The 27,316-nt window shown below is 29.9% G+C and overlaps 1 protein-coding gene across 1 annotated transcript; it reads right to left on the reverse strand.

The window, feature by feature from the left end:
* Positions 1 to 3,764: 3,764 nt before the first annotated feature.
* On the reverse strand, positions 3,765 to 26,560 carry LOC136980371 (BMP-binding endothelial regulator protein-like). Its single transcript, XM_067276476.1, has 16 exons — positions 26,377 to 26,560; positions 21,527 to 21,612; positions 13,443 to 13,542; positions 13,276 to 13,358; positions 13,105 to 13,198; positions 12,454 to 12,539; positions 12,162 to 12,261; positions 11,407 to 11,513; positions 11,178 to 11,327; positions 10,933 to 11,086; positions 10,586 to 10,773; positions 10,371 to 10,509; positions 10,098 to 10,270; positions 8,551 to 8,717; positions 8,334 to 8,464; positions 3,765 to 5,167 (listed from the first exon to the last, which is right to left on the reverse strand). The coding sequence occupies exons 1-16, from the start codon at positions 26,465 to 26,467 to the stop codon at positions 4,989 to 4,991; spliced, it is 2,028 nt and encodes a 675-aa protein (XP_067132577.1). The 5' UTR covers positions 26,468 to 26,560; the 3' UTR covers positions 3,765 to 4,988.
* Between the last annotated feature and the right edge of the window lie 756 nt (positions 26,561 to 27,316).

The raw sequence follows: 27,316 nt of genomic DNA on the forward strand, positions 1-27,316 counted from the left end.
TCACGATTTTATTATATTTTTTTTAATGTAACAGATTTTTGTAAACTTCGACAATACATTATAGTTACTTCTTGATATACCTTTGCCACTTTATTATGAATTAACTTTTAAAATTATAAAAGGAATACGAGAAAATTAGAATGCAGATACTGTATTTATGTTATGAAAATTCTGTAACTCGTTATTAAGAAAATATAATTATGGATTTTGACATTAGTCATTGTAACTTAATTTTCATATGTCCATATTGTGTTTTCAACCTTCGGTTAAAATGGGACTGGTCAAACGTTAACAGATGAAGAAAAATGCAAGGTATATGCATTCAGAGACTGTGGAAAATCTGAATGTGTCATTGCAAGCCTACTGAGAAGATTAAAGACGGTAGTTCATAATTACTTAAAGGATCCTGACAATTATGGCAAAGCTAAAAGTTGTGTTAGGCCATAAAAGCTTTCTACCAGAGATGACAGGGCAATATTGAGAACGACTACGACCTCTAGTATATCATTTAGTTATATTATAACTTTAGTATAGCTACCTGTATCATCAAAAACAACGAGATATGTTCTGAAAAATCTGCAAACCATGGGTACATTAAAATGCAGGCGCAGCCAAAATCGACAACCTCCCGTATGGAAAGGCTGCTGAGCTTGCAATGCATTATGTTGGCCATTCAAATTTATAGAATCGCACAGCTTTTAGTGATGAAAAGAAATTTAATCTAGATAGCCCTGATGGTGTGCTAAACTACTTTTCTACACTGCTACACTGCCATCTGATTTTTGTTACCAAATTTTATTCGGTGACCATGTTAACTTTGTATAAATTATATAATTTCATGTATTAAACTTAAAATAACAATGTTCTTTAACCCCTTTATAATAACACCCGTTACATCAAATAAAGATTGATTGATCGATTGATTGATATTTTAATCTACTACGCTTATTTTTTTTATTTTTATTTTTAGACCCCACAAAAAAAAAAAAATACTTACCTTTGGAGCTGAACATTAGAGCGATGTGGAAAATATTTCTCTCTTGAGAAACATTTTCCACATCGCTCTAAGAGAAATATTTTTCTTATAAGAATAACCAGGATAAAACATGCAACTATCATCTCTGTTATAAAATCTTCACAACAGAGTTCAACCTTGGTTTTGGCACTCCTCGAGCTGACATTTGTAGAGCTATTGTGAATAAACATAATCAGCACATTAAAAGCAAAAATGACGAAGAAGAGAAAAAGAAAATTGCGTGTGAACTGTTAGTACACACAAAGAGCTAAACAGTTTTACTATTCCATGAATGAATCACTATCTGATAACACTGCATGTTTTGTCTTTGATATGATGCAAAACCAACCTTTGCCCGTACTGCTTTAGGTGAGGCATTTTATGCACGTCAAATAAGACAGTTTTATTTGGGCATCGTTCAACATTATGGCCCTAACTCGAAATAAACTGTTAATGATGTCCATTTTAACACTTGGTGTGAAAATGAAACTCAAAGAGACCGCTCAGCAGCGGAATAAATTGGGAATAATTGATGAACATACTGTAATTATATTTTACATAAAGTGTTTTCTTGTTTAGAAAGGGATTAGTTTTACAAAGGTGCCGCGACAGAACAATTACAATATGATTTTCATGAATTATTGGGTTTTTATTCTCTTTTTTTTTAGAATTAACGTATTTTTTAAACATTGGATTTTTTTTATCATCTTCAATCATATGAACAAAATTTGTGATTTTCACTTTTGTTTTGTATATTATTTGATTTTTGAACTCGTTTTTAAATAAACACATTTTCCAGCTCTGTCATATATAACGGAGGAAACGTGTGGCGATTAGTCAAAAAATGACCCCCCTCCAAACTTTTACATTTTTGGACTCAGGAGACCTTGAAACGTCGAGAAATGCAAAACAATTTGTAGTAGTTTTCTTTATGTATGGATGTATGGGTGTTAGTGTGTGTGTGTTTGTGTGTGGGAGGGCACAACTTTGTTCACTCTCTTTGAAGTTTAATAACTCCTGTACTTTTTGTCGAAATTTTCTGAAATTTTTCAGGGAGGGTTATTTGTTAGGGCAATTGATGCTATTAAATTTTAATGATTAAAGGTCGAGGTAGTAGGAAAATAAAGAGTGGTCGTGTGTATCTCCAGTAGGGTCGTACTCAGGGCCGGATTTACATAAAGACATTTGGGGTCGGTGCCCAGGGCCCCCACAAAACTATGTTTAAACATAATTTTTTTTTTCTATTACTGCCGCAGCCTAGTGTGGCCTAATCACGAGGGCCACAGGCAAAGAAAACCAAACCCGGGAAAAAATCTATGAAACATCGGAAAATTTCGGGAAAAAATTTTACATAGGTATTTTTCAATTAAATTAAAATAATTGGTTTTACACAATAAAATATATGTATGTTTACAATAACCTTATTTTTAAATGAAATTTACTACTTCCTAGTTGAAATCTAGTTGAAAATACAGTATTTTGTGTAAATTTTCTAAATCATCAAATTTGCCTACTCTTAAAGGGGGGTCCCCACTTAATTTGTGCCCAGGGCACCCGGATTGGTAAATCCGGCCCTGGTCGGACTTAATGGCGATTTTACTCGTTATTAGCATTTACTCGTACAATTTTTTGCAAAATTCATCCTTAGCTTCAAAATTAAGCTTTTTGCCATTTTATAATAATTAAAAATAATAAAAGTTTTTAAATAAAATATGAAAACAGATGGCGCCACCAAATGTTGCCGGAAAAGTTAAGCAACTTGTCGCTGGATTTTTTAGTGTATTTGTGGTTTTTTTAAGTTATTTTACTTTTATTTTTTGTTATATTCAGCTTCAGATCGCTCGATTTTAAAGAGACGTGGCGAAAATCATCGGTTTTTTTTTAAAAAATACGGAAACTCGTAGCGAAAAGGGTGAGGTAAAAATAAAATTTGTGGAGATATTAGTTTTTGTTTTGGTTTATTAATAAAATAAACCAAAACAAAAACTAATATCTTGATAATTAATTAATTAAATTAATTATTAAATAAAGATATTCATTTTTGATTTCTTAACAATTTTATTTTGCATCAAACAATTCTTAATCATACAAAATAGATTTCCTTAAATAGCATAAAATGTTGATTGATAAACTAGAAACTTTTCTCGTATTTAATTTATATTTATATATTGAAGAATTAATAATAATTGTTCTTGTAGTTTCTTTATCAATTAGATAAAAAAAATCAAGTAATAATGATTGTTTGAAAACTTTTAGCCAGGAAAAATTCATAATAAGTTATCAAAAGCATTCAGAAATAATAAATTATTAGTTTAGTAAAAGGTTTAAAAATCAATTGTTTATTTTATGATTTAAAAGTTAGATCATAAATCAATGATTTTATAATATTAATTTAATATCTTGAATATATTTTCTAACATTTAAAATAATTATTTTTCTCGAATAAATGGGTACTGGAGACTGGTTAGATTTTTTACTTTTTAACTGTCTGATTTACAGTATGACTACTAAGAGGGCGTTTTATTAATACCCATGGTGGGTTCGGCCAAGTCCATAATGGGGTGATGAGAAACGGGACCCGGCATATTTAGAACAAATAACCTCCCCAAAAAATTCCTTAAGGTTTTCGTCTCCCGACCAGAGTAATAGACTGAGGCCTTAAAACTCCATTTTATCGTGTTTACTAATTTAATTAGTCACTGAAAAATTAAATCTCGTAAAGTACAAATAGAAAAAGAAACCGTAAACAAACATTTGCATGCATTTTATTCAACGATAAATGGATACAAATTAGTTATTTTGGGGAACACCAACAGTCTTTTAAATTTTGATAACAGATATTCCCCTTTGAAAACTTACATTTTTTTAAATTACATTAATAGATACCGCAGTGAACATTCAATTACAATGCGACAAATATTGACTAGCATAATTAAATACAAACATAAATGCTGTGCATATTTATTACAATAATGTACAAATAAATGAAAGACAGAATAAATTTACACAAACAATCATTATTCGATTAAAAACAAATGAACTTTTCTCATAATTTACGCAATTTGTAAATAACTTACAATATAATTTTTAATACTGTTGAGTGTTTTTGAATTTTGATTTTAATTTCTCTTCCCGCATTCACTTTCGATCATTAACAGCGCAATAAATAGAATAGTTTATATTGTTCGACATAATTTAAGTACTGTACTGAATGTCGCGTGCATATGTGTTATAGCAGACCAGGAAAGAATAAATATATGTAACTTGATAATTAATCAATGAAATAGCTATGAATGTTTGCTTCGTAAGTTATCTTCGATAGGAAAACTTTTATTATTAATTACATAGAAAATGTTTATTTTGAGCACAGTGACATTTTATTTTCGAGTCAAAGTCTGCTTTGCTAATTTGGTTATATTTTTAGTAACACGTGTAATATATAAGGAACTTATACACAGAATGTTTCAAAACTAATTTTAGCATATTTTCGATAAATTGAAATTTGGCAATTTTATTGTTTTTGAAATATACTTACATATGAATATAATGAATTAATTCATTTCAACTTTGCAGTAAAAGCAATTTACTTGGGTATCTTCATTTCAATACCTTCGAACCATCATTCGAGCATATCAGTCGTCATAACTGTGAATAGTAATATATTAACATTTCATGTGCGTGTTAATACCAAATAAGGTTAATTTCTGTCAAAAATCTAACGAATCTCTTCGGTTATCACAATTTACATTTTGTACTTCTCGTCTCTCCTTTTTAATTGAAGGAACCAGCCCTTTTCAATAAAATTCATTTAGAGCCTTTTATCGCAATAGTTTATAAAATAAAGGCACAGGCACGCTCAATATAAAGGAACTTCTCACCAAAGGAAACAGATGAAATAAACATTGCTTATAAAATAAATCGAAATACCAGGCCTGCTGGTAAATGAAATGAAACGGAAATTCTTTTCTCTTAGTTACACTGGACACAGTTGTGTTGGAATACATTTATTTCTATACCATACTGTACCCTCTGCACATTCGCAACCTGGTCTACATTTTCTTCGGCACGGCTTTGCTCGTTGGTAGTTTTTGCAAGTTTTGCGACACGGATAAACACAACTTCTATACACAGATCCTTTTGGACAATGGCTTCCTGAAAAATAGTATTTATTTATTTTCTAATTATTATAACGATACAGACAAAGATCAAACAAAATAAAAATTCCTTTATTTAGTATGACAACTATCCGCAATACACTATTACAGCATTCACCTGTTATACAAAACTATAATAGGAATCTGCAAACTACAATATAAAATGTGCATAACGGAAATGTTTTATGAAAATTAATAAGTAAATTTTGAATTTGAATTTATGATTTATGATTAATCTTTCGTATTAGTGGCAGCTTTTTTATTTCAATAAAAATGGCAGAGGGTATTTCAAAAATTCTTTTTAAAAAATATCGTTTCCCTTTTTAATTGAATTTTTTTAACTATTTCAAAGATTTTTCCGGACATTTTTTAATAAAGCTTTCATAAAAGATCCAATATCTTCATTATAATTCTTGTTTTATAATGATTTTTATAAAATTGTCAACCCTAAAAACATTGTGAGAATTTTTACTTTCCCGGTTGTTATATATAACAAAGGGAAAGTATAGCGATCGGTCAAAAATGATTCCCCAAGATTATTACAGTTTTTGGACCCAGGGGACCTGGAAACGATCTATATACAGGGTGTCCGAGAAAGTTCTTTATCATTCTAAACATTAATAATAGAAATACTAATAGGTGAAATGAAATGCAGTTTGCTGCAAAAGAACGAAGACATCTAAGAGTTTTTTCTGGTATCAATTGCCTGAGGTAGATGGATTGATTGGTCGTGGAGGACCCATATCTTGGACTCCGCGATCACCCGACATAACTCCACTGGATTTCTTTTTTTTGGGGTTATGTTAAAGACAGGGTTTATCAAACACCTGTTTCTGATATATCCGTTTTAAAGGAAAGGACACAATTCACGTACAGTACGTGAGCTCCGTTAGTACAGTAGCACGAACAATGGCGAGTCTGCTCGATTTCCCTCCAAGTGTTTTTTAACATTTGCGGTGTAACAGTGAGGATTGCTAATTGTATCCTTTCCTTTAAAACGGATATATCAGAAACAGGTGTTTGATAAACCCTGTCTTTAACATAACCCCAAAAAAAGAAATCCAGTGGAGTTATGTCGGGTGATCGCGGAGTCCAAGATATGGGTCCTCCACGACCAATCAATCCATCTACCTCAGGCAATTGATACCAGAAAAAACTCTTAGATGTCTTCGTTCTTTTGCAGCAAACTGCATTTCATTTCACCTATTAGTATTTCTATTATTAATGTTTAGAATGATAAAGAACTTTCTCGGACACCCTGTATAAGCATTCGGGGGATTTTCTTTACGTATAGATGTTAATATCTGTGTTTGCTGAGGGGCACAATTTTGTTCACTCACTTTGAAACAATACTGTAACTCCTGTGTCTTTTGTAAAAATTTCTGAAATTTTGCATGGAGGTTTGTGTATTAGGGGAGTGATGCTATTAAATTTTGATAATTAAAGATCGAGGGGTAGAGAGATAAAACGGGGTCGCGTGTCATATCTCGAGAGCGATCGGACTTAATAAAGATTTTACTCGTTATTAGCATTTTTCAAAAATAATTTAAATGGTAGAGATTAATTATAAAATTCCTATAGGATGTCCTCACTGCTTAGTCATTATTGTTCATCAAAGCTAAAAGAACAATTTAAATTTCAAAATATTTAGAAAATATATTAAGAATTTTAAAAGATAATAAAATTTAATGCTATATGAATACTGTTTGTAAAACAGTACAATAGATTTGTAATAAGTAAATAAAAAGAAAGCAAGTTCAGATTCATTTAAAAATTTGCAAATAGCCATGCAACAAACATTTCAAAATTATAAATGAATCAAATTTAATTAGCCAAGTAACGGTCCGATGAATCCAGAGTTATCTTTAATTTTGTAAATAATCGACACTAAACTCAGAAACGTCGTTTGAATGAACAAATAATTATAATAATAATAAAAAAATAAACTAATTTTCTACGTGTCCCTCTAAGCGAATAGAGAGCGAAAAGTTCTTTCACAGCAATTTTCTCAAAAGTTTATGAAGTTATTTATATAAGATAAATTAAGAAATGAATTTCAAACTAACGTATAAGACATTTAAAGCTGAGGCAAGATTTGCCTTTAAAGCCAGTTACAATATATTCCATCTGCAGACGACATTCCATTCTGCTCAGACACGGGCTATGAATGTTTTCTAATTATTTACGATAATTATCCTTTTTTTCTCTAATAAAATGTTAGAATTTTTCATATTTTTTGTTAATATTAATACAGTATCAAATATAGTATGTTCTTCAGTACTTTTTATTGCGATATAAAACATTTATAATTACATATTTTGGATCTTTGCAAAGATTTGGCCTAAGATCTTAACATATTTAGATCTGATTCGAAATGTAAATCTATACAATATAAATTTATAGTCAAAAGTATAAATAAATAATGAAATTTTTTGTACATCATAATCTTCATTGTTACTGAATTTAGGCAAGAATTTCAATTATCATTTAAAATATGATGGTATAATTGTTTATAGAAAGTTAATTTTGAATGTAATTCATTAAATTATAAATAGTACATAAATCACAGAATTAACACTAACTGAAAAAGACATTTCTAAGTTTACAGAGCTGATTACGTGGGTGTAAAAAAACAGATTGCCAGGCTACAAAGATGGAAATAAAATCGTTCAAATAAATCCTATTGTCAAATGCAGTCTCATTCCTACTAAAAAAAGAAAGAAAGAAAAAATACGATAAATACAAGTAATAAAAAGTATCTGGTTTTACTTGGAGACGTTTATCAAAATTAACCAACACATAATAATTTCTAATCATTAATCGATTAAAATAATGTATCAAATAAATACAAAATGAAAAAATTTAAGTGAGCCACACTGGACAAGATATACTCTTTCATATAGAGATGTGCATTTCGTGCATTTCTCTGAAGAAATTGGGAAAAATATGCCCGAAATGTATATTCAAATATGAAAGAATACCTCTTTTGAGTATGGCATCCGAAAAAACTACTATATAAGTCTCATTGAATACGGCTAAATATACAATACATCAAATGCAAAATTATTCAAATTAGTGTCCTTAAATTTAATACGAAAGAAAATTTAAATCTCATTTATTCATCTAAAAAAATAGAATAGCAGATTAGAAATACAATTAATTACCTTCGCATCCAGAATCCTTTCTCCAATTTAACTGTATTCCTAATCGTTTACAATGCTGAGCGTAGGCGAAAAGTGACTCGCAATGGCACTTCCTGCCAACCGGACATTCGCACATGTCCATCACACACGATCTGCAAAACGTATCACTTACATTTACTCCTTGGTTCAAAATTACAGTAAATTTTATTACAAAGTAGTTAAACAGATATAAACTTACCTATAGTAAGGCATGGCATTCACTGTACTGTGGCAGGGACGGAACAGATCTGATTTTAAAACGTTGCATTCGTAAATGGCTTTAACCTTCGTGTTTAAGTTACTTTCACAAGCGGCATGCGTGGTCTGCAGAGATTTCGATATTAAGCATTTCTTTCCTCGACCGACCTAATGAAAAAGAAAATATTAGTTAACACTAAGAATGTTACTGTTTATGTAACACGACAATTGAATGCTACGCAAAATTTTTCCAATCGTAATTATTATTATTATTACTAAAGTCGAATCTCCATTAACGGCCACTTCTAAACAGCGGCCATTTTTTTTCAGGAATTTTTTTCCCACAAAAAGCGGCCAGTCTCTGTCCTTGTCGGTGGCCGTTGTTCAAAGGTTTGACTGTATTTTAAAACAATTTTCTACTATAAAAAGTTACGATTAATAAGTTCGCGCGATCTAACTGTGGATCGAATATACGAGTATATCGGGCTGTATTGGTAAAATTAGGACATTTCGATTTTTCTAGAAACGACTGGAAGAAAATATTCTATCAATAGAATGTTCGATGTGGGTATACAGAGAGTAACCAAAGCGTGTCTGATCACATATTTCATTGGAAATAGACGCATCAGCAATGTCTAACAACGGAAATACGCTTCCGAAGAAACATTCGCGTGATGTTCTATCACTTCAAACGTAGCCACAACGCAACGAAGATATTTGGTAAAGCGTTTATGGGTGAACAAAGATCAAGCAGCTGTTGAAAATGTCAATGAACCGAAGAACAGAAGAAGGAGGTGATCTGTTTTTGTTTGGAGTCATCATGATGAAGCTGTAATATTTCAACCAAAACATCACTGTCACGAAACAACTCTGCCGCGAACAGCTGGATTCTTCGAACAACAAGATCGAAGAAAGAACTTGGTCCAAAAATTGACAAAGTCTCTGACCAGTCTAGGCTTGGAGGGTCTGCCTCATCCACTTCACAGCTCAGACTTGGCGCCAATTGGCTACCATCTATTTCGCACCCTGCAGAACCATATTGCAAGTTTACAGTTCAATGACAATACCCGACGCTCGAGACTTTCTTCATAGAAAACCACTGTCATTTTCTGCTCGCGGGATTGAAAGTTTACAGCCAGGTAACAAGGTATGATTGATATTGATATTGGTATTTCGCAGTTTGGAAACATATGTCATAAGAGTATACCTCGCATAGAATTATATTCGCACATATAAAAGCGTGGTTTTTTACACGCGTGGAAATGCAATTAATTTTGCAAAATATCGATGGCAATAAGCGAAAAACTATCACAAAGTGCATAATTTTTGAGAAATTGTATTGATCCACCGGTTAACTTTATACATAAAGCGAAAAATACATATTTAACGATGATTATGTGCATATTAGTTGAGTTGAAAGAAAGTAAGGTATAAATATTTTATTTTTATTGTTGTATAAATGAAAAGGGCATATACTATTTAAAATAACACAACCATTATTTCTTTCAACATTAATATTTTTACAATATAAATGCAAATGTAACATACCGCCCACGAATTTCCAAAAACTTCCGGGCTAGAAACCAGCTTTCCTTTCTTCGTAGTGAAATCATCTTCTGGATTATCGTTATAATTACCACACAGTCCGCACAACTGACTTTTAAAGTGAGAAGGCACGAACACTTCTAAATAACTATTTCCATCCCAATTTAAACGAATTCCTAATCGCCAAACAAACACTTACGTTAATAAATTACATTATAATACACTATTTTATCAATAAAAAGATATCCTTTCTAAACGTTTATACATAATAATTACCTAAATTAGTCCTGACCGTAACTGTATAATTTTGTTCTACAACTGATAAAGTTCCTAGCTTAATATAAGGGAGTCTGACTCGCTTCTTTCCAATTTTGATGTTCCTATATTGTCCCAATACTAATTTAGTATCATCTATCTGAAAGTGTTACAATAGAAAATTATTTATAAATTATTTAACTATATATCCTTACTATATTAATACGATTACCGACCTTCAAAATTATAGATTTTGTCCACGAAAACATCTTAGAATATCTGGCTTCGTTCGCTACTTGAACTGTGAACCTTTTATGAGCACAATCGTTGATCAAAGTATATTTGCACGTTCCTTGAAAATTAAATGTCCTCCCATCGAATGTTCTGTAATGCGGATCTCCAAACACCGTGCACACACCATCGTCTAGTAAATCCAAAATATATGAAAATCGTGATTTCTAAAAAATAATGAACTCTTATAAACTTATATTTAAAAAGTGTTAACTGAGTCAAACCAATCTGCAAAGCTATTCGTATCGTTAAAAAGAAAGAAAGGAAAGAAAAGAAATCAAAATATGATCACCTTCGACGCAAACTGGACAACATTTTTTAGGTAAATGGACTAATTTCTGCCCAGCGGGACATTTATTAGAAGTTTTACAAAACTCAACAGAACATCTGACTTTTCCTTGAAGGCAGTAACAGTTAGAACAACCATTTTGCCAATGCTGTCCGTTCTGTCATAAATACAAGAAACGGTAATTAGATAAAATGCTTCAGGTTTAACTTTCATCATTATTTTTCGAAAACAAAAATCCAATGACCTGCCTGATATATTTGACCACCTGACCTACAAACGGTCTTTCTCTCTTCCGGGCGTTGACAATAGGGACAACATTGCTCCGGTTCTTTTATCTGATAAGAAGGAGGACATTCCAATGGTGGACATACTTGACGCTTACAAAAAGTCGTCGACATCTATTGATTTTCACGTAAATTACATATTTGAACAAGACGATAACTTTTATATCGTAATTCATAATTAATACATGCTTACATTACAGGAACACTGAGTACATTGATCGTAAACGAAAGAGTCTCCATTTTTATGGATGTCCAAACCGATTAAACATTTATCTTTAAAATCGGAAATCTTTCGAGCGCCTACAGAAAAAGTACAAAATCAAACAGAATTATTTATTTAAATCATAAAGCAAACTTAGAAAGAGTATTCTCGTTTTAAAGACAATATTAAAGGCATATCTTTCTGTTACTATTACTTTTTAAATGTAAATAACTAATGCCACACGGTGCCTTTTATTAGTTTTAAGGTTACCCGATCAAACTTCTAATTTATTTATATTAAAGAAATACATCTATATTATGCTAATTCTTTTAAGAATTAGTTATTGGTGGTTTGGTCTTTAAATTAAGAAAGTTATTGCTTTATTTACATCTATACTTTTAATTTTGTGGTTTGTATACAATGATGATAATTTTAATTAATGAATAAAATCTATTAGTGATATTCCTTTTAATTTTTCTAAGAATTAAAGCAATTTTATCACCAGGAAAACATATTATTAAATACAATTAATAAAGAGAATAGCGATTTATTGAACTTCATAAATGCTGTATACTATATATTAATTGAACTTAAAAAAGTTCCTTCTTTAAACTTAATCTACGTATAAGTTTTATTTAACTCGTATTTTTAGAATTATTACATTTTATTAAAAATAATAATAAAAAACATTGTTAAATTTTGAAAATATTAAAAGTTTTTCGGTACAAGTCGTGTCGATTATTTACCTCGGCATTCCGGACAACAAGAGTTTGGTTTATGGACGAACTTGGTCTGTGGACAAGGCAAAACTGGACAGGCCTTTTTCTTACAAACAACGTTTCCTTTCTAGAAAAAGAAAAAAAAAACAAAATAAATCCGAATTCGGGACATTTATTTATTTATTCTATTTAACAAGAGATGACCACCTGACGGCCCGTCTCTGTCATATTGCTTATTTGGCCTTATAGCCCGATAAAGGAATGCCACTGTTCGTTTGATATTTATTTGTATAGAAAAAAATTTGTAAAATAGACAAACCTGACAACTACATGTAAGACAAGGATCCGAAGAATCGGAAGGAACTGTCTGACCGTCTGTGTAATTTATTCCATTAATTTGACAACCTAAAAATAAAACTGTATACTTTAACAATTGATAATAGATAGTGAATTTTCAATGCAATATGCTACCATCTGTTGACAAGAGATAAAACTAAATATATTATTTCACAACGTCTTTAATTCAAATATAAAATATATATTTATTAATAAAACAAGAAAATGCCGTGTGTAGTTAAAACAACATTTTTATCTAACCGCCTACACAGCACTTCCGATCAAATATGAGAAAACAAAGACGTCCTTGCACTCTATCTTTCAACTTCGACAGCAGATGTCATGACCGGAAAGATAAACGTATTAAAGAAGCACAATTCTGAACGTTTAAGAAGATCCTTGAACTATTTTCTTTACTACTAAGATATTTCCATAAAAGTCGACGAGATAAATGCGTAATAACGTTTTTTTATAACTTTAACTTTTGATTTGTAGCACGAGATGGCAGCACAAGAGAATTCTTATTCTAGTGTTCTTAACACACGAAGTAGTGTTTTTCGATAAAACGATTTAAAGCTTTATTACAAACGTTTGAACCTTTTTAAAGCAATATTTAAATGTAATTGTTACCTACCCTGGCATCTCGGGCAACATTCGTTAGGTTCTGGAGGAATAGGGTGACGACACGATGTTTGACAATGTATGGTAGATTCAGTTATGATACCAGACTGTTAACAAAAAAGTAATAGTAATACTGTACAAAAAGAAAAATGCAAAATTTCTAAATAAATAAATTAGATTTTACCTGACACGAATAAGTTAAACACGAATTTTTCGAATTTATCCACTCCGATCCGCTATTGTGAGATACACCTTCGTGGTAACAACCTTAAGTAAAACTCGTAAGTTTTAATTATGTATGATAACTTGGAATAAATCTTAAAGAGAAATTAGTTATTAAAGAATGCTTACTTAAACAAACGTCACAACAGGACCTGCTCTCTCCAAATGCTAAAAAGTAGCACCCCTTGGCATAGGGGCATATTTGCTGTTCGCATACGACGACTCCTTTCTGATATTTAAAGAAAGAAAAAAATACATAAATTCGTTAAATTTTATTTTTATTTTATAATTTAAAATAATAAACTTACGTCATAATACATTTTTAAAAATCAATACGTGGTTACTTAAAAATTACTTGTTCTTTAATAGCTTGTTTGTCCCGTTTAAGATTTTTTGCTGACCTCAATAACGAAAACTGTCGCAAATCTAGTCGCAACATTAACATTTATATTTGAAATTCTATACGGACTTTATGCAGACTCGCTTGTTTAAACATAGGTGTATATATCTGTGACGTATATATTCAGAAACTTTATTTTTTTACCATCAATAAGTTTATTTTTAATTAAATTTAAATAAAAGTATACATTTTATTAATTACCTATTAGTAATATTTAAAAAAATCAAACACAATTAATTAATTTTAGTATTAAATAAACAGAAAAGAAATACATTTTCTGTTAAGTATATCCAGTCAAATTTATATTAGTCAAGATAAATAATTATTCTTAGATTGACGTTTACGTCAAAAACAACTTGCGACACTTAAAATTCAAAACTAATGCTATATCGGAGTAATTCGATCGAAATTCAAAACAAAGGTACACTGAATAAGATAATCAGAGTGAGTATGATGGATCGTTCCGTCTTCATCCATCAAATAATGAATGCAATGCATTTACAATGAACTCTTCTTAAAATTGTTTAATTTGGTGTGTTCCACTATTAATCTGTACATAACAAATAGTTCGTTATTGTGAATATTTTTTTATTATGAAATTTTCAGTTATATGCCATTTATTTCTTTAGATGGCCGTTTCTTAATATTAATATAAAAAAGTCTTTCTGTATTTTTGATTCCTTAGCTAACACTTTTAATGTTCGTAATATAAAAATATTACTTATTAAATCTTACAGATGTATGGTTTATCGGTGTATCAAATAACATTTTTCATGAGTCACAAACGACAAGTTATTTTAAATCATTGAATGATAGATATAAGATTTTGTAACATTTTATAAATTTCTGGTGTTCTTTATAAACACACGAAATCACGATGTGGTTATCTGAATACGATGTCTTTGTAATGATTTATAAATTATATATTTTTACAAGCGGAGATACGCGCTGTACTTGGAATTTGATATTGCACCTTTGACATTGTAGAAAATTTTATAAAGGCAATTTATATTCAAAATACTTTTTATTATACTTGTATCTACGACTAATGTACTTCGATTCAAACGTTGAGCAACTATACAACATTTATAGTAAAAGTATTATTATTATTATTATTTTAATATCAAATTTAATATAATGTACAATTAGTGATTCAATACTAGAGAATGCGTTTCACATAGGCCGCCTTATTGAAGACAGAGAATGGTTTTATTTTATTTGATTTTTTACAAAAAGTAGTCGTTAACCTTCTCCTGAATGAGAAGATAATTTTTTGAAAGTTTGGTTGCATTCGCTCGTACCGTCTCCAAATACATAAAGAACAGACAAATAAACTTTCTTCTTTACGTATACAGAAAATTACTCGATTCCTATAATAATCGCTTCAAAATATAATTACGTTGCGTTTGGAGACTATGAAATTAGTGTGGTAAATTTATACAACATTGTAACATAAAGCGATGTATTGATTTAAATATATTGCCGATGAGATCGTAACCTTCGGATCAAAGTAAAGTAAAATTGATAATTATTGTAAATACACAGAACTCAAATACATATTTACTGTTTTAATATACTGGTAAGATTTCTTCTTCGAATAAAAGAAATTTTCAAAATTAGAAATTAATTCTAGAATATTAAAAAGTCATTTAAAAAAGTTAATTACAATATAATAGAAAAAGCAATTAAGATTTTTATTTTTAAGTTTCAGAATTCTAAAGTCCTCTCGATGTCCATTTGACCTTTCCAATTTTTGATCCTGTAACTATTGAAGATGTCAGCAACGCCTACTTGACTTCTGATCGATCGCTTATTACATCACATCGACAACTGACAAACCAAACGATTGATAGATTAGTAAAAATGATCTTGAAAATGTTATTAATAACTACACACGCAGCAATATCAATACAGAAGTTTTTTCCTTTTATTTCAATAAACTTTTGAATATTTCGACGAGAGATGGCGGTGTAATAGAAAACTTAATTACCGTAAAATAACAATTCGATTTTCTAACAACGTAAAATTATAAATCTCTTTAAAAATGTTATTATATTTAATCATTTTTCTTAATCTTAAGTATTGATACATCTACTTAATAATTATAAATACTTAATTATCAATAAGAACATTTTATTTGTTTCTTTTGTTTCTTTCCATTCAATGGGCACTGAAGGCCCTTTTGATCATATCCATCAACGGTTCGGCCAGACCCATGATGAATATGGCGAAGGGTGGTACCAGGCAGCCCCGTTGTGGGAGCCGAAGAATGTACCCGAATATGTCTCGGATGGGAGATGGGCCCGACGTATGTGTCTTGTATTAAAGATAGGGCCCTAGAAATGTGTCCCGAATGTCCCTAGATTCCCGAAAGAATCTTGGGGATCACTCGTATATATATATATAACGCTTAAAATAATTTATTCGTAATAAAAAATTCTAATTGCTAAACAATAATGAATGATGATTTGTTTTCGTATTTATGACTAGGTCTGTGTAATTTATTATAAAATGCGTGCTGGTCGCTGTTACGCAATTAATTTATACCTCTTAAATGGGATCGTAAGCAATTGTATTAGTTATTACTCTGACTATTACATTATTTGTATGTCGATTGTTAAACAATATTATACAATTAAAATATCTAAAACGAGATCGAATAAAAATACTTTTGGTTTGATTAATAATACAGTATTGTCTCTCTTTATATCGTCAATCCAGAATTTAAAATATAAATAAATATAATACAATTAATTAATTAATTAAAAGTAAATTTATACTGTTTGTGGAAACCTTTGACAAAGATAGCAAAGTATTAGAACTCTCTAAAAGTATTTCAAAAACAGAATGGCATGGAGTGAAAGAAAAAAGTAAAACATTTGAAATATTATATGTAAAGAATGTTGTAACATTCCACGAAATAATATTTTTTTAAATAAATAACAGGCAATCCCTTAAAATATGCACGAAAAAAGTGTAGAAAGAATTGCGTGTTTTAAATATAGAGAGTTCATAAACCTATTCGGTTAATGTAACCCTTGGTGCCAAGATGGCGGCTCGTCTCTGATTCCAGCAAGGAAACAGTGGGACGCACGTTCTAACCTAACCTAACCTATCTAATAAATTACCATAATTATTAGCAACCAAATTATTAGAATAGATTAGGTTAGGTTAGAACGTGCGTTCCACTGTTTCCTCGCCGGAATCAGAGACGAGCCGCCATCTTGGCACCAAGGGTTACATTAACCAAATATTTTATTAATTAAAGTCTAAAAATTTTGATTTTTTTAAATACCAAGCATAATACGTAAAACGTTATTTAAAACGTTAAAATCATCGTTTAAATACAATAAAAACTCATTTTCACAAATTATTTTACTGTTAACGAAACCGAAACTGGCAAAAAGCGCCATTGATAATAAATCCAAGTTTGGTTTGCCCGATGAAAATGTACGAAAGTGCAGATTTAGCGTACGAAAAGGGATTTAAAGTTACGAAATTATTATATACGAAAGCACTATTTATCCGAATGTCGAGCACTATCTGTAATCTCTCTAAATACAGTATTACAGTTTTGAATATTTGTTCAGTTGTTAGAGTAAGGTAGTACAATCTAATGAATGTCCAACTGTCAATTCAAATTAATGATAAAATGTATTGTTTTAAAATTTTAATATAATGGTAAGTGTTTCCAATTCTGTGATTTGATTTATTATTATGACGAAATTTAATCAAATACATAAGTAAAGATTGCAATGTGGATAATAAAATAACCTAATTATGCCACATAATAATTTAAATAAATGGAATAAATCAAGATAAACAAGAGTTAATATCGATCTTTCCTTTGTGCGTAGCCCGAATTTTGTCCATATTTTAAAAAGTATAATTTCTTAAATAATACTCTTAACATCGATAAAATTATAGATTCTAACAATAGACAATAAATAGCCTGACAAGGGGCTTTATCTATTATAATTCGACATATACTTTTTAATCCTGCGGGCACTAAGATGCCATTGTAGACACGGGCCAATCGTGAATTCGGTCAAGTCCGTAATAGGGTAGCTGGCTGACGAGGGTTGAAGTTTGACACATCGAAGTCAAACCACTTATAAAAATTCTCGAAGATTCGGCAAAGAGGGACGGATACTAGGCATTGATGTCTAGATAAGCATTACATGGGCTTTCTATACAATAAGGCACCATTAAAAGAGTAAAGAAGATGGCCATGTGTCATTTTGGTATCATAACGATATAGGCCCGTATATTCTTGTAAAATATAATTTAAATGAATAGCTATTCGTTTTTCTAACTTTATTACATTATTACAATTTAGAAAGATAATTATATATATTTTTTTCTAATAAATAAATTAAAAATAAAACCAAATTTTACTTGTTAGAGACGAACGGAGAATATAAAAATTACAAGGTTTTACGTTGTAATTATGCCGTAAAAGCGTTTTGTATTAGAAAAAATGTATTCGGATATCAAATAAATCTAAAGTACAGTACATGATTTATCGAGTAAAATAAACTCAAAAATATATACGTGAAAGAATTTCAAGAGGGGTAACATCAATTTTTGTCTATCGATAGTAATAAAAATGTAGGAAATCGATTTGAATTATTTTATAGTATACTAATGTAAAACCAAATCAGAAAAACTATTCTAAAAGCCAATTTCGTTTAAGAACGTCAAAGAAAAAAATTAGTTGTATTTTTTTCATTGTTCTTTTCAAGTAAATTATAAAATTTCCACGTCGCGAAATAAAAAGTAATTACGAAAATGTGTTTCGTTGCAAATTTAATTGGTAGAATTTATTACTTTAAATGTAATTTACTTTTAGCCGATTATTTTTAAATATATGATAATGCTGGTAATAAATTATCTTTATTAAATAATTATTATCGTTTTCTATTAAATTATTAAAAAGAAATATAAAATAATATTCACCTTTCATTAATCGTAATAACTTTAGGCCTACATAAAATAATTTATTAGGGTAAAAACCTGAATTTTCTCCGGGTCTGGGGAAAAATCCCCATCTCCCCCTCCACCCCGATACATTTCAACAGATTTAAGTTGTTCGGAGTCGTTTAATATTGAATATTCAAAAACAAATATAGGCCTATTACGTTTTCGAACTGTCAATGAATTTTGCATTTACTTTATTTTATTTCAAATATATTAAATCTTTTCAAAGTTCTATACCGTAACCCTATATTTAATTACTTGATTTATTATACTATAAAGTATTTATAACTTTAATAATGGAAATAATTCATCTTCATCGTTTAAGTTACTTAAATCGGATGATTATAAATGAATAACAGAACATTCAAAATAATTAATACGCTGTTATTTTCAATACGAGATACAGAGTTAAAGTTTCTCCGAAATGTTTGTTAAATCTAAGGCTTAATAGAATTAACAAAGAAAGAAAGAAAAAAAAATTGGAGGACTTCCCGTTTTGGTCTGTACAGACATCCGGTGAAAACAAGATAAGATGTGTGTGTCTGCCTCCATTGCCACCTAGCACTTTAGCCTTATATAACTTCTTTGCCTTACATAAAAAGCGGTAATCGCAGGCATAAGTCAGTTTATTCTTTTCTTTAACCTAATCTGATGATAATATTTTATAAAAACGAAATTTCTTCCGTATAAAAAATACACTTGACAAAGTTTCGAGAGAGTGTTTTAAATCAGTAGCGAAATCTTTTCTATCTCTTGAGTTACGGTCAGAGGAAAGATTTTACAGAATAATCTTTCTTTTTTCCTTTCCTTTTTTGTATGAAAAAGTTCTACCAGGTAGATAAAGATCTTATCTCTCTTGTTAAGTGATGGTATACCTCGGACATCTGGATTCAATACTAAGAAAATCCCAGTGGGAAGACATTTTAAGCATTTTACTTCCTTTAATAACTTTACTGGCTTCATAAAAAAAATGTGTCGAGTTTAATTTTTAATATAATAATTGTAAGGATAATTTCGGAAATGCTTACATACATTATTTAAAATCAATTACTCTAAACAATTTCTAACAGGAAATATCCCTTTTCATATGGCAGAAAGCTTTGGCAAAAGGCCAAAAATTTTCTTTAAATTTACTTATACTTTTTAAATTATTTTCTATGCGTACAAATTATATTATTTGCCGTATTATAAATATACATATATTAAAAAAGGAAATGATATTTTGGAAAGTAAAACTATTTTTCTAGGTGAGCCTCATTCGTATAGAGCCACCTGCATCTATGCGAAGAATGAACTCTCGTTATATGTTTCTGTTCGTTTCTGATAAGAAAAGAGGGGAAAAAGAAAAAAATGCAGTAGAGTTTCCCTTTCCTGTTAGATGCTTCCGAGTAAAGTTGTTGGGATATTTCGTGGTATTTGTTGTAATCGTTAAAGCTCGTTTAATAAGGTGGCATACGGTTGTATCGGAATACCAGGCCACCCTTAAAGCCGACCTAAAGTGGCCCTATACGATAATAAGCCGCCATGTTTATTTACGTCATAGATGAATGATGGAACTGTTGATACCTCGAACGGTCAACACTTGATGTTTATACACTACGAGTCTGATATATACACTGTATGCGCAGAGTTGATTATAATTTCGATATACAAAAGCGACACTTTGTTCCCTTGTCATATTTAAGGGATATCTTAAGTGAGTTTAAAATAAATTTATGGTGTAGAAATGCGTTATATGTCACTTAGGAAATTAATTTAACATTTTATCGATAGATTAAAATTTAAACTGATTAATAACTACGATGATTACAATTTTTCAATTTTTGTATACGATATCCACCAGTTTTAGACGTATTAACTTATGTCATATTTTGTAACTAAATTTTATTCAAATTTTTAAACAAAACGGTGTTTAATGTAAACTTTATAAAAAAGATATAGACATATTATTTTTATATACAGTCGAACCTCAATACTGCGCCAACGAATACTCACAAACTGATCTTCCCCTTAAATATTAATTAATAATGCTTCAGATTCTGTGAATTACTTACTAAATGTACAGTGATTATGTGACTTTCAAACTCTCAAACGTCAAACCCGTGTGTAGACTTATTCAAACTCTTGTTTTATACAATAATTCTTATTGTTTGGAAGTCCTTCGGTTTAGCGCCAATTTCAGAGGCCAACAAATGATGATACTATATCGAGGTTTGATTGTATATATCTGATATTGAAATAGAAAAATGATCTAATATAAATGTTAGTCCATAAGAGTTAAAAAGTCAGAAAACGGACAACTTTTTAATATTTCCCCCTCGCATAAACACATGGGACACCCAGCTGCACCACCTCTTATAGGACTTGTATATATATATATATTAGTTTTTTTAATTAAATATAAATCGATACATTATCTTTATTGCCTAAATAATATAGAAAATATAAAGCTTGAAATATTATTTAGCTCTCGAATCAATTAGAAAATTAGAAGTAAAATCGATTATCTATTCGTGTATGTTTTTGTTTATGCGAACACCCTATTGGTCTGACAAGTTTGGGTAAACAGCAGATTTTTATTACGCGAAATGGCACGGAAGTAGGAAAATCGAATAAGAGCATTCGTCATTGGATCGACTTCCGACAACATATCACAATATTTATACACTATAGAAAAAAATCAATTTTAAATGAATGATATAAACTTTATAAAATATCTATTTTCACGCCAAAAGCACATTTTCGAACATATCTACAACCGCGTGTTATATTTAAAATAAATAAATAAATAATAAAGTTTACAATTGATTCTAGAATTCAGTCGTGTACTCACTTGACACTTGCAAGTAAAGCAAGGATTATCGGAAATACTTTTAACTTTAACTTCTTCCCCTTCTTTTTCGCATTGCACATCTTGACCTAAAAATGACAGTTTAATTTGAAATTAAATTATATTACTAATGAACAGACATCGTGAAAGCAACTGAATATTATATTAATGAAAAATGTAATTAATATTTATGTTTAAACTAGCATTTTTCGTCGATAAATTGACTCAACTCTTCTCTGAGTCAGACTGTTATTGCCAATGACTCATCCACACACACACACACATAATATATATAGTATATATATATATATGTATGTGTGTTTCCTATTACTTAAGTATACATGATATTCGGTTTCTTAATAGGAATTGTTTTCTAGATTGTTTTATGTAGCAAAAGTTTCATCGAATTACATATTTTCGAGTATCATAAATGAAAAATAAACATTGTCAGATTAATTGCAATAAGAAAATCTTGAACCATATCAAACAGTTACATCGTTTTTAAATGATCTTTTTACTGCCGCTCTGCAATGGCATTCCGTCTTCCTGTAGTAATTCGACCCCATTAAAAACGGGTAAAGAAATTAAACAAAAAATTATGCAGGTGGCCAGTGTCAAGGGTCAAAGGTCTGCTGTGTGTCATACATGTGGGAATAAGCAGCTTCAATTCGTAGAACAGAAATCTTTTTGAAATTTTTTTCTCATTATCCTCCTTCTTGAACGCCTAGCAACAAATTTTCGTGCAGATTATCATCGAGTAAATGAGTTTTTCCTACATTAAAAACATTCGACACAATTTTAAACTGGATAACCAATCCAGGAAGATTACGTTATCACGTAACATCCCAACGTAAAAAACGTCACGAAAATTCAAATTTTTAAATTACTACACATACTTTACAAAATTTAACTATAGTCATTTGTTTTAATATGCATTTATACTTTCGGGTCTAACGAGTAAGCGCTACATTTTGACACTGTCGCTTTCAATTACTTAAAACAAAGATTGTTACTTGTATCGGTGAAGTACATTTAGGTCACGTGTTTTCTTTTCGATTAAAGATGCGTACATATTTTCATTATCGTATATCAAGTTTAGAATGTATTTTTAAATGAAAAATGAATTCATATTGCGACAGGTCACGTAGGTCACGAAAAAACACCAGATGTCTTAAAATCATTGCCCCATAATGGGTCCAGAGTCTGATTACAAGTATGAAACAACTGATACATTGCAAACAACTCCTTTTACTCTCCGCGCTGGCTTTACTTTTTTCTGAATTCCTCTTCTCCTCTGTTTTGTTTGTTGAAAATTGCATATTCATTAAAGAATTCGAACCACGAAAAATACGTAAAAAATTTGTTTAAACTTAAATAACTGTATACGTGTCTATTGTCATGTTGTAATTAAATATTTAACAATAAAATTGTAAATTTTAAAAACAATATTGCCAAATTCTATGACGTCATTTATGAGTAATATATTTTTTTAAAATTAAAAAATATATATATTTTTATTTTAAAATAAAAGAAACATCCATTTGTTTACTAAATTTGTACTCAGAAAATGAAGACAAATTTATTTGTATTGTCAACAATACAAAAGAAAAACAACCCCGTTAACTAACAATCGATTTTTATTACTTTTATTTTCGCAATTTATAACATGGAAATACGTTTATGGCTTAATCACGTATTAAGCCATTAAGGATTTAATATTTTAAAATTATTAAATATTATTTAAAGGTGTAATTATCCGATAAATGGAACGAATCGTATTATCTGCGCGTGTATCTTGTAGTTCGACACGTGTCACAAATTCAATGGAGGTTATCGGCGACATTATTTACTCTTAGGATACAGAAAAGGTCAGGACAGAATGACTGGGTGAAAGATGAAGTAGGGAGGGGAGAAATATCTTAAACAATAAGCAGCCAATTGATTTAGCTTAATTTAGTAACCGGTTATTCTTATCTAGACCAACATAGTTTTTATGAATGAATAATATGAATATCATTTATGCTGCCTAAAAATATTACGTCCGTTTAATTCAATAAAATCAAGTACCCTTACTCTTAGTAGTTAATCCTATTATTAACTTCTCATTACATTTTATATATATATAAAAAATCATTATTAATTTCCATAAATAGGTTTTTTAATACTATTGATTTTTATTTAAACCTATATAAAACGAGAATATTTTTAAAACCTTACTCCGTAGCTGATTTAATCTGATTGGTTCGGACAAAGAGATAGAAAAACAGTAAGAAATAATAAAATAAAATTAAAAAAATAAGAAACTAAATAGCGAAACGATAAAAGTCACGTTTGCCATTTGTGGCATGTAACCCTCGGGGTTTCCGAGATTCTCTACCAGAGGGCATTGTCAAGGTCGGTTTAAGTCGGATCGGAATAAAAATGATCGTGAAAAAATCGATTTTTTTCCCCCTTTCTTATAGGCTCTACTAAATTAGAATGGGTATAATCAAATTTTAATACGTAATTTTAGCCTAATTATATACACGTAATATTTTTTTTAATTATAGAATCAAGAAAAATATTTGATAAAATTTCAAATTTTTAAATACTGTACTGTACGTAAATAAAAAATCTTAACGAAAGATGGCGCTAATATAAAAATTTTACATTAAATTCTATTTGAGAAATTTATTTTTAAACGGATATTTTAAAGTTTTAACGAGTTATATATTTATGCCAATAAATGCTATCATTGTGGTTTTAATTAAAATTTATTTATTTTATTTTTTTGAAATTTGAAGAACTTAGTAGCATTCTTTTGGAAATAAATTATTACCTAATATGCGTGGTATAGAAATAAATTAGAAAATTATTATTTGTTATTCCATTTTATCGCTCGACATTGTCCACATAAGGAATCTCCAAGAATGCGAATGTAGGCGGACTAATCGACTCTTGTCGGAGTCCGTCACATACTTCAAATTGGATGATCGAACTCGACATAATTGAATGCCATTAAAATACCTAAAATATGCTTATTCCAAATTAAGGCAAGAAAAGTCTCGATTTAGAATACTTTTTTCCTTAAATTCTTAATAATTTGGCATATAAATAGAAAAAAACTACCTTAAAAGTTCGACTTCCCGAAAATATTCCGCGGTACTCTACAGGACCTTTGTAATCTATTCTACGAATTCCATCCATTAGCTGTAGGAGTACCGACTAACGAGCCTTCGAGCGAATTTTGTCCAACTAAACCCTAATATTAATGTACCAAAAATAGCATAGTGGGCCTTTTACGGAAGAAACTTATTATATGTCACGACTCTAGACACATCCGAACCGTTCTTTTGGTTAGGATCCAGTTTGAACATCGAGCTGGATTTGAATCAAAAGCATTTCTTGTAAACCGAGTATCGAATATACTCTTACGAAAATTTTTAACGGATGATATCAATACTTTAACATTTACAGCAATCGACTTTTTATTCGTAAATATTACCGTTAATATCGTAGAACGTTCGAAAACGACCGTATCTACGGATGAATTAATGGCATTTCGCCTCCTTCCGAGAATATTAAAAAGCCAATTTATAACTTATTCTTTTAATTATTTCGGAATTAAAATTCCGAAAAACTCTAATTACATCCCAAGAATCGAAGATGGAATTATATGTAACAATTATTTCGTGTTTAGTCACAGAATGGAGCAATCTTTCTGACTCAATGTACTATAAAGAGATATATATATAAGTCGAACGTCTCTTATGTATTCGATAACTACACAATACTGTTAATATTAAGTAAATTATAATTAATAAAGCCAAAAATTATATATTTATAATACTTTTAAATACTCGAAATTCCTCGTTAGAAAATATTTGCAAACGATGACGGAAGCTAAACTGAAACCGAATATAACACGTCACAGAGTTTCTATCATTAGAAGAGTCACGTAATGGCACGTGTTGTGAGGTAATCGTTTAATTAACCAATTAACAATTGACTTATTCTCTCTCGGCGATAATACTTTTAATTATTTATAAACAAGTTGCTAACCAATTCAATTTTAAATTGCGTAAAGTATAATAAGTGAGTATTTTTTTTCCGTAATTTATATACCGCACACAAAAAAGGAATAGTAAGCATTCTGAACTGACGTAACAAGGTCTCTCGTCGATATTAAATCGTTAATTTTGATTGGATATTTGGCAATATATTTTTTGAAAAAATGATAGTGACCTTGAATGAAGCGGGATTTTCATAGAAGGTCGAATTTTTTTTATTTATATATATATACATATATATATCTTTTGTTATAATTATATTATTTTTATTTCAGACGAAGTAGATTGTAAACTCAATTATTTACCAATTGATAACATAAACAAAAGTGGTTGACATTTTCGAGAAAATGAGAAAGTTTTATTCAAATTGGTAACATTTCTTGACGAATAAATTACAAACTTTTATTTTTCCTTTTATAAATAATGGTTTTAAATATAACTTCAATAGTAAATAATAATATTTTGTCAATTTATTTATGATAAATGGAGAAAAATATAATAAATAAAACTTATGAGAAATGAAATATAAAAATAATTTTCTAATAAGTTAAAAGAATATTTAGTGGGATTTTTATAATATTTTGAGCATAAATTAGCTAGGAGTAGAGGAAAAATTGAAATAGGTTTTAAGTGGGATAAAAATAATAATGAAGAAAAGAGAAAAAGTGAAACCGCAATTCGAAGAACGCAGAACAATCACCTGGACAGGTAAGTGCACAAACAAAAGGATGATCTACTGGAAGCTAAACTCACTGCGCTAACAATTGTTTAAGTCGAAATAAAGTTAAAAATCCATTTACTTACCTATAATTAAAGTCGAATGACCGTCTAACAGTCTAAAGAATAATAATAAAAAGAATATATTATAATAACACGCGTTGACAATTATATCCATCACTATTAACGATAAACGACCCGGTCGGGGATGTTTCCTTCCAATGTCTTCGGCTCTACTGAGCCTGACAGAAAACTCGGGCCTTGTTTAATCACTTTCTACGTAGCAACAGTTGCTAAGGCGACAAGTCGCCACGCTGCGGTCAGTTTGCGGAATGGAACAAAAATAATAGCATCGGTTTAGGGTTTAGTGGGTGGTTGGTGCCTCGCCCTAACTATTGCCAGAAAATAAACCGTATTTATTTACGACAGTCACTTCGACTCCACTTAACGTTAATCAGCAATAAATTTTATCAACGTTTTCCAACACGGAAAATTTTATATTTGTTTGTTATCACGTTTATCCAACGTTTTATCTCTTCATTATATTAATAAATATTTTGTCATTAAGCTATTGTTTATGTAATTCGTCTCGGAATTTCTCGCAATTAATGATTCGATTTTTAACCGCTTTGGCCAGTAAATAAAATAAAATAAAAGCTTAAACTTAACTTCAACCGTTACGATTATTGTATATCAGATAATTTACTATGTCAAGGAAATTACAACTTTTGATTTTCTTTCTTCTATCTTATTGAAATTCTTAGCTACATTTTCCCCATTAACTCGATATATAATTCATTTATTAAATCAAAAAATGAAATGTCTGCGATTAAAATCTACTTTGCAATTTGTATCGGCAAATAAATACAGTTTTATTTTGTCTCTACATAAAATAAAAGTAGGAATATCTTTACTTATTTTTATATAAATATAAAACACAAACTTTATATATTATATATGAAGTTCGTATTGGAGTGTGTGTATATACATATACATTCAATGTAAAGTTTCGTATCCGTTTAATATC

This window comes from Centruroides vittatus, unplaced genomic scaffold (genome assembly GCF_030686945.1).
Source record: "Centruroides vittatus isolate TY-2023 unplaced genomic scaffold, ASM3068694v2 contig_1159, whole genome shotgun sequence".
In the NCBI taxonomy this organism is placed as follows: domain Eukaryota; kingdom Metazoa; phylum Arthropoda; class Arachnida; order Scorpiones; family Buthidae; genus Centruroides; species Centruroides vittatus.

Excerpts from the sequence above, each read along its gene's own strand:
- LOC136980371 (XM_067276476.1), bottom strand. The coding sequence starts at position 26,467 with ATGGATATAATTGTCAACGCGTGTTATTATAATATATTCTTTTTATTA. Across the intron at positions 12,262-12,453 it reads GTCTTACATGTAGTTGTCAG|AAAGGAAACGTTGTTTGTAA; the intron begins GTTTGTCTATTT and ends TTCTTTTTCTAG. Across the intron at positions 11,514-12,161 it reads TTGTTGTCCGGAATGCCGAG|GCGCTCGAAAGATTTCCGAT; the intron begins GTAAATAATCGA and ends CTTTTTCTGTAG.